Consider the following 8,283-nt stretch of genomic DNA (forward strand, 5'->3'; position numbering starts at 1 on the left):
CATGGCTACCCGGACTATTTGCACCCCCACCCCATATTTTTACGCTGCTGCTACTCTCTGTTTATTATCTATGCATAGTCACTTTAACTCTACCTACATGTACATATTACCTCAATTATCTCGACTAGCCGGTGCCCACGCAAATTGACCCTGTACCGGTACCCCCTGTATATAGCCTCCCTACTGTTATTGTACTGCTGCTCTTTAATTATTTTATTTTGAATTTTTTTAGTTGTCTATTTTTTTCTTAAAACTGCACTGTTGGTTAAGGGCTTGTCAGGAAGCATTTCACTGTAAGTCTACACCTGTTGTATTCGGCGCATGTGACAAATAAAATATGATTTGATTTTAAATTGAATCAAAAGCTTTTTTGTAATCAACAAAACATGAGAAGACCTTTGTTTTGTTTTGTTTGTCAATTAGGGTATGCAGGGTAAATACTTCGTCTGTCGTACGGTAATTTGGTAAAAAGCCAATTTGACATTTGCTCAGTACATTGTTTTCACTGAGGAAATGTACCAGTCTGCTGTTAATGATAATTCAGAGGATTTTCCCAAGGTTGCTGTTGATGCATATCCCACAGTAGTTATTGGGGTCAAATTTGTCTCCACTTTTGTGGATTGGGGTGATCAGTCCTTGGTTCCAAATATTAGGGAAGATGCCAGAGCTGAGGATGATGTTAAAGAGTTTAAGTATAGCCAAGTTACGTTTTTGGTCTCTCTCTCTCTCTCTCTCTCTCTCTCTCTCTCTCTCTCTCTCTCTCTCTCTCTCTCTCTCTCTCTCTCTCTCTCTCTCTCTCTCTCTCTCTCTCTCTCTCTCTCTCTCTCTCTCTCTCTCTCTCTCTCTCTCTCTCTCTCTCTCTCTCTCTCTCTCTCTCTCTCTCTCTGTCAGGTTTGTAACCAGTCTGGTGTACTACGGGGTGAGTCTAAACGTGGGTAACTTTGGTCTGGACATATATCTGACCCAGTTGATCTTTGGTTTGGCTGAGCTCCCCGCCCGGCTGGGCTCCCTGCCCCTCATCGAACACTTTGGACGGAGGATCTGTCAGGCCATCGCCCTGTTCTTTGGAGGCACAGCCTGTCTCGTTCTTCTAGCTATTCCAGATGGTAAAATTTATATTTTATGAAAGTGGATCTTTTGTGCTGTTATTTGAACACTTTTTACATTATTGTGTTGTTTTAACACTTGAAGATCGAATCCGCATTTGTTAAAATAGCACCACTCCTCCGCCCTTCTGTTGATAAACGGAGGAGAGGAGGGTCCGACAGCGCGGTAAAACTACTGCAGTACATATTCTGCTGTTTTATCGTGATGTCTGAGGAAATAAAAAACACTGTTGTTTACTTCTCTGTTGTAAATATCCCAAACGACTGTTTCACCAATTATGGAGTCTAGCTTTAAGTGTTATTTTCTAAACACTTTTGACACTAGTTTTAATTCTTAAGCACCTTTAACACTTTGTGTCATTCAACACGTTTAACAGATTCTCTGTCTGATTGTTTCTCCTCCCTCAGACCTGCCGGTAGTGACGACAGTCATAGCCGTGTTGGGGAAGTTTGCCCTGGCTGCCTCCTTCACCATCGTCTATGTTTACACAGCTGAGCTCTATCCCACTGTAGTGAGGTATGTTCATTACAGCTGAGCTCTATCCCACTGTAGTGAGGTATGTTCATTACAGCTGAGCTCAGTCCCACTGTAGTGAGGTATGTTCATTACAGCTGAGCTCTATCCCACTGTAGTGAGGTATGTTCATTACAGCTGAGCTCAGTCCCACTGTAGTGAGGTATGTTCATTACAGCTGAGCTCTATCCCACTGTAGTGAGGTATGTTCATTACAGCTGAGCTCAGTCCCACTGTAGTGAGGTATGTTCATTACAGCTGAGCTCAGTCCCACTGTAGTGAGGTATGTTCATTACAGCTGAGCTCTATCCCACTGTAGTGAGGTATGTTCATTACAGCTGAGCTCAGTCCCACTGTAGTGAGGTATGTTCATTACAGCTGAGCTCAGTCCCACTGTAGTGAGGTATGTTCATTACAGCTGAGCTCTATCCCACTGTAGTGAGGTATGTTCATTACAGCTGAGCTCAGTCCCACTGTAGTGAGGTATGTTCATTACAGCTGAGCTCTATCCCACTGTAGTGAGGTATGTTCATTACAGCTGAGCTCTATCCCACTGTAGTGAGGTATGTTCATTACAGCTGAGCTCTATCCCACTGTAGTGAGGTATGTTCATTACAGCTGAGCTCAGTCCCACTGTAGTGAGGTATGTTCATTACAGCTGAGCTCAGTCCCACTGTAGTGAGGTATGTTCATTACAGCTGAGCTCTATCCCACTGTAGTGAGGTATGTTCATTACAGCTGAGCTCAGTCCCACTGTAGTGAGGTATGGTCATTACAGCTGAGCTCTATCCCACTGTAGTGAGGTATGTTCATTACAGCTGAGCTCAGTCCCACTGTAGTGAGGTATGTTCATTACAGCTGAGCTCTATCCCACTGTAGTGAGGTATGTTCATTACAGCTGAGCTCTATCCCACTGTAGTGAGGTATGTTCATTACAGCTGAGCTCAGTCCCACTGTAGTGAGGTATGTTCATTACAGCTGAGCTCAGTCCCACTGTAGTGAGGTATGTTCATTACAGCTGAGCTCAGTCCCACTGTAGTGAGGTATGTTCATTACAGCTGAGCTCTATCCCACTGTAGGTAGGTATGTTCATTACAGCTGAGCTCAGTCCCACTGTAGTGAGGTGAGAAGTTCATACTACTAAAACACACTGTCTGGAATACGCACAGATACAAGCCTAAAAGTGTCAACATACTTACATGCGTCTCACTTTATATTCAGTAGAATAAAGTAACAAAAGGTGCTGCAGCCACTACAAGGCACATAGCTGGATACCATGGGCATAGCTGGATACCATGGGCATAGCTGGATACCATGGGCATAGCTGGATAACATGGGCATAGCTGGATAGCATGGGCATAGCTGGATACCATGGGCATAGCTGGATACCATGGGCATAGCTGGATAACATGGGCATAGCTGGATAGCATGGGCATAGCTGGATACCATGGGCATAGCTGGATACCATGGGCATAGCTGGATAACATGGGCATAGCTGGATAGCATGGGCATAGCTGGATACCATGGGCATAGCTGGATACCATGGGCATAGCTGGATACCATGGGCATAGCTGGATAACATGGGCATAGCTGGATACCATGGGCATAGCTGGATACCATGGGCATAGCTGGATAACATGGGCATAGCTGGATACCATGGGCATAGCTGGATACCATGGGCATAGCTGGATACCATGGGCATAGCTGGATAACATGGGCATAGCTGGATACCATGGGCATAGCTGGATACCATGGGCATAGCTGGATAACATGGGCATAGCTGGATACCATGGGCATAGCTGGATACCATGGGCATTGCTGGATACCATGGGCATAGCTGGATACCATGGGCATAGCTGGCTAACATGGGCATAGCTGGATAGCATGGGCATAGCTGGATAGCATGGGCATAGCTGGATACCATGGGCATAGCTGGATACCATGGGCATAGCTGGATAGCATGGGCATAGCTGGATAGCATGGGCATAGCTGGATGACATGGGCATAGCTGGATACCATGGGCATAGCTGGATAGCATGGGCATAGCTGGATACCATGGGCATAGCTGGATACCATAGGCATAGCTGGATACCATGGGCATAGCTGGATACCATGGGCATAGCTGGATACCATGGGCATAGCTGGATACCATGGGCATAGCTGGATAGCATGGGCATTGCTGGATACCATGGGCATAGCTGGATACCATGGGCATAGCTGGATAGCATGGGCATAGCTGGATACCATGGGCATAGCTGGATAGCATGGGCATAGCTGGATACCATGGGCATAGCTGGATAACATGGGCATAGCTGGATAGCATGGGCATAGCTGGATACTATGGGCATAGCTGGATAGCATGGGCATAGCTGGATACCATGGGCATAGCTGGATACCATGGGCATAGCTGGATACCATGGGCATAGCTGGATAACATGGGCATAGCTGGATAGCATGGGCATAGCTGGATACCATGGGCATAGCTGGATACCATGGGCATAGCTGGATACCATGGGCATAGCTGGATACCATGGGCATAGCTGGATAACATGGGCATAGCTGGATACCATGGGCATAGCTGGATAACATGGGCATAGCTGGATACCATGGGCATAGCTGGATAGCATGGGCATAGCTGGATAGCATGGGCATAGCTGGATGACATGGGCATATCTGGATACCATGGGCATAGCTGGATAGCATGGGCATAGCTGGATACCATGGGCATAGCTGGATACCATGGGCATAGCTGGATACCATGGGCATTGCTGGATACCATGGGCATAGCTGGATACCATGGGCATAGCTGGATACCATGGGCATAGCTGGATAGCATGGGCATTGCTGGATACCATGGGCATAGCTGGATACCATGGGCATAGCTGGATAGCATGGGCATAGCTGGATACCATGGGCATAGCTGGATACCATGGGCATAGCTGGATAGCATGGGCATAGCTGGATACCATGGGCATAGCTGGATAACATGGGCATAGCTGGATAGCATGGGCATAGCTGGATACTATGGGCATAGCTGGATAGCATGGGCATAGCTGGATACCATGGGCATAGCTGGATACCATGGGCATAGCTGGATACCATGGGCATAGCTGGATACCATGGGCATAGCTGGATACCATGGGCATAGCTGGATAACATGGGCATAGCTGGATACCATGGGCATAGCTGGATACCATGGGCATAGCTGGATACCATGGGCATAGCTGGATACCATGGGCATAGCTGGATACCATGGGCATAGCTGGATAGCATGGGCATAGCTGGATACCATGGGCATAGCTGGATAGCATGGGCATAGCTGGATACCATGGGCATAGCTGGATACCATGGGCATAGCTGGATACCATGGGCATAGCTGGATACCATGGGCATAGCTGGATACCATGGGCATAGCTGGATAGCATGGGCATAGCTGGATACCATGGGCATAGCTGGATACTGAACTGGACACTAAACTTCTGTGTGTATTATATTACAAGCACTAACTGTTATTGTTATAGTCTGGGGTAATAGACTGGTTTATAGTCTGGGATAATAGACTGGTTTATAGTCTGGGATAATAGACTGGTTTATAGTCTGGGATATTAGACTGGTTTATAGTCTGGGATAATAGACTGGTTTATAGTCTGGGATAATAGACTGGTTTATAGTCTGGGATAATAGACTGGTTTATAGTCTGGGATAATATACTGGTTAATAGTCTGGGATAATAGACTGGTTTATAGTCTGGGATAATAGACTGGTTTATAGTCTGGGATAATAGACTGGTTTATAGTCTGGGATAATAGACTGGTTTATAGTCTGGGATAATAGACTGGTTTATAGTCTGGGATAATAGACTGGTTTATAGTCTGTGATAATAGACTGGTTTATAGTCTGGGATAATAGACTGGTTTATAGTCTGGGATAATAGACTGGTTTATAGTCTGGGATAATAGACTGGTTTATAGTCTGGGATAATAGACTGGTTTATAGTCTGGGATAATAGACTGGTTTATAGTCTGGGATAATAGACTGGTTTATAGTCTGGGATAATAGACTGGTTTATAGTCTGGGATAATATACTGGTTTATAGTCTGGGATAATATACTGGTTTATAGTCTGGGATAATAGACTGGTTTATAGTCTGGGATAATAGACTGGTTTATAGTCTGGGATAATATACTGGTTTATAGTCTGGGATAATATACTGGTTTATAGTCTGGGATAATATACTGGTTTATAGTCTGGGATTATAGACTGGTTTATAGTCTGGGATAATAGACTGGTTTATAGTCTGGGATAATAGACTGGTTTATAGTCTGGGATAATAGACTGGTTTATAGTCTGGGATAATAGACTGGTTTATAGTCTGGGATAATAGACTGGTTTATAGTCTGGGATAATAGACTGGTTTATAGTCTGGGATAATAGACTGGTTTATAGTCTGGGATAATAGACTGGTTTATAGTCTGGGATAATAGACTGGTTTATAGTCTGGGATAATAGACTGGTTTATAGTCTGGGATAATAGACTGGTTTATAGTCTGGGATAATAGACTGGTTTATAGTCTGGGATAATAGCCTGGTTTATAGTCTGGGATAATAGACTGGTTTATAGTCTGGGATAATAGACTGGTTTATAGTCTGGGATAATAGACTGGTTTATAGTCTGGGATAATAGACTGGTTAATAGTCTGGGATAATAGACTGGTTTATAGTCTGGGATAATAGACTGGTTTATAGTCTGGGATAATAGACTGGTTTATAGTCTGGGATAATAGACTGGTTTATAGTCTGGGATAATAGACTGGTTAATAGTCTGGGATAATAGACTGGTTTATAGTCTGTGATAATAGACTGGTTTATAGTCTGGGATAATAGACTGGTTTATAGTCTGGGATAACAGACTGGTTAATAGTCTGTGATAATAGACTGGTTTATAGTCTGGGATGATAGACTGGTTTATAGTCTGGGATAATAGACTGGTTTATAGTCTGGGATAATAGACTGGTTTATAGTCTGGGATAATAGACTGGTTTATAGTCTGGGATAATAGACTGGTTTATAGTCTGGGATAATAGACTGGTTTATAGTCTGGGATAATAGACTGGTTTATAGTCTGGGATAATAGACTGGTTTATAGTCTGGGATAATAGACTGGTTTATAGTCTGGGATAATAGACTGGTTTATAGTCTGGGATAATAGACTGGTTTATAGTCTGGGATAATAGACTGGTTTATAGTCTGGGATAATAGACTGGTTTATAGTCTGGGATAATAGACTGGTTTATAGTCTGGGATAATATACTGGTTAATAGTCTGGGATAATAGACTGGTTTATAGTCTGGGATAATAGACTGGTTTATAGTCTGGGATAATAGACTGGTTTATAGTCTGGGATAATAGACTGGTTTATAGTCTGGGATAATAGACTGGTTTATAGTCTGGGATAATAGACTGGTTTATAGTCTGTGATAATAGACTGGTTTATAGTCTGGGATAATAGACTGGTTTATAGTCTGGGATAATAGACTGGTTTATAGTCTGGGATAATAGACTGGTTTATAGTCTGGGATAATAGACTGGTTTATAGTCTGGGATAATAGACTGGTTTATAGTCTGGGATAATAGACTGGTTTATAGTCTGGGGTAATATACTGGTTTATAGTCTGGGATAATAGACTGGTTTATAGTCTGGGTGCATTGTGTTTGGCAGTATGCAATAGTTGGAAGCTAAACTTCCTTGATCTGTGTGTTCTCCTGCAGACAGAACGGAGTGGGTCTGAACTCCATGTCTGCCCGTGTGGCTGGCATCCTTGCCCCACTGATTAGACTTCTGGAGATGTACCACTATGCCATCCCTATGTTGATCTATGGTATCCTGCCCTTCCTGGGGGGAGGCCTCTGCTTTCTGCTGCCTGAGACACTCAACACTGAGCTACAAGACCACACTGAACCACAGGAGGACACAGTGTGAGTATCATTCTGGAGGGAGGGTAATAAAGTATTTAAAATGGTGTATTTCTAGTAGATTGCTTACTTCTGTTTTTGATTGTAGAACTCCTGAGAAGTTGAATCTTGAAAATGGACTCAGTCATTTAAAGATGGATAAGACAGAAGAAACGATGATCACAAAAATGTAAATGATTATCACTGTTTTATATGACCTGGAGCTTTACATAATGTATGTGGTTGTCTTGATAATGGATCAATATCAAGTAGATATACTAAATGACCAATCAAAACATTTGATTGTTATTCAGATCTCAAACTACATTGTTTGAGAGACATTTTGTAAACAAAACTACTTTTATAGATGTTTTATTAATTCAATGATAAAATTACAATGTATTGTTTATCACAAAAAAACATTTTGATATAGGTGAACATTTATCAAATAAAAATACACATAATACAATATGTTTGTATAAATCACTGCTTCAGTTCCACATACATTTAGTTAATTTTTTTACGTTTGGATTATATGTGTATTGTTATTGTATTGCTAGATATTGCTGCATTGTTGGAGCTACAGTAGACTGTTGGAGCTACATTAGACTGTTGGAGCTACAGTAGACTGTTGGAGTTACAGTAGACTGTTGGAGCTACAGTAGACTGTTGGAGCTACAGTAGACTGTTGGAGTTACAGTAGACTGTTGG

At 42.9% G+C, this 8,283-nt stretch overlaps 1 protein-coding gene across 1 annotated transcript; it reads left to right on the forward strand.

The window, feature by feature from the left end:
- Positions 1-883: 883 nt before the first annotated feature.
- LOC311114375 (solute carrier family 22 member 13-like) lies at positions 884-8,005 on the forward strand (the record flags this gene model as incomplete). The annotated part of the gene is made up of 4 exons (XM_084189632.1): positions 884-1,106; positions 1,515-1,623; positions 7,390-7,596; positions 7,682-8,005. Coding segments are annotated over 4 exons (624 nt in total), but the record flags the coding sequence as incomplete, so codon positions are not given.
- Between the last annotated feature and the right edge of the window lie 278 nt (positions 8,006-8,283).

This window comes from Coregonus lavaretus (genome assembly GCF_964263955.1).
Source record: "Coregonus lavaretus genome assembly, contig: HAP1_SCAFFOLD_8781, whole genome shotgun sequence".
Taxonomy (NCBI): domain Eukaryota; kingdom Metazoa; phylum Chordata; class Actinopteri; order Salmoniformes; family Salmonidae; genus Coregonus; species Coregonus lavaretus.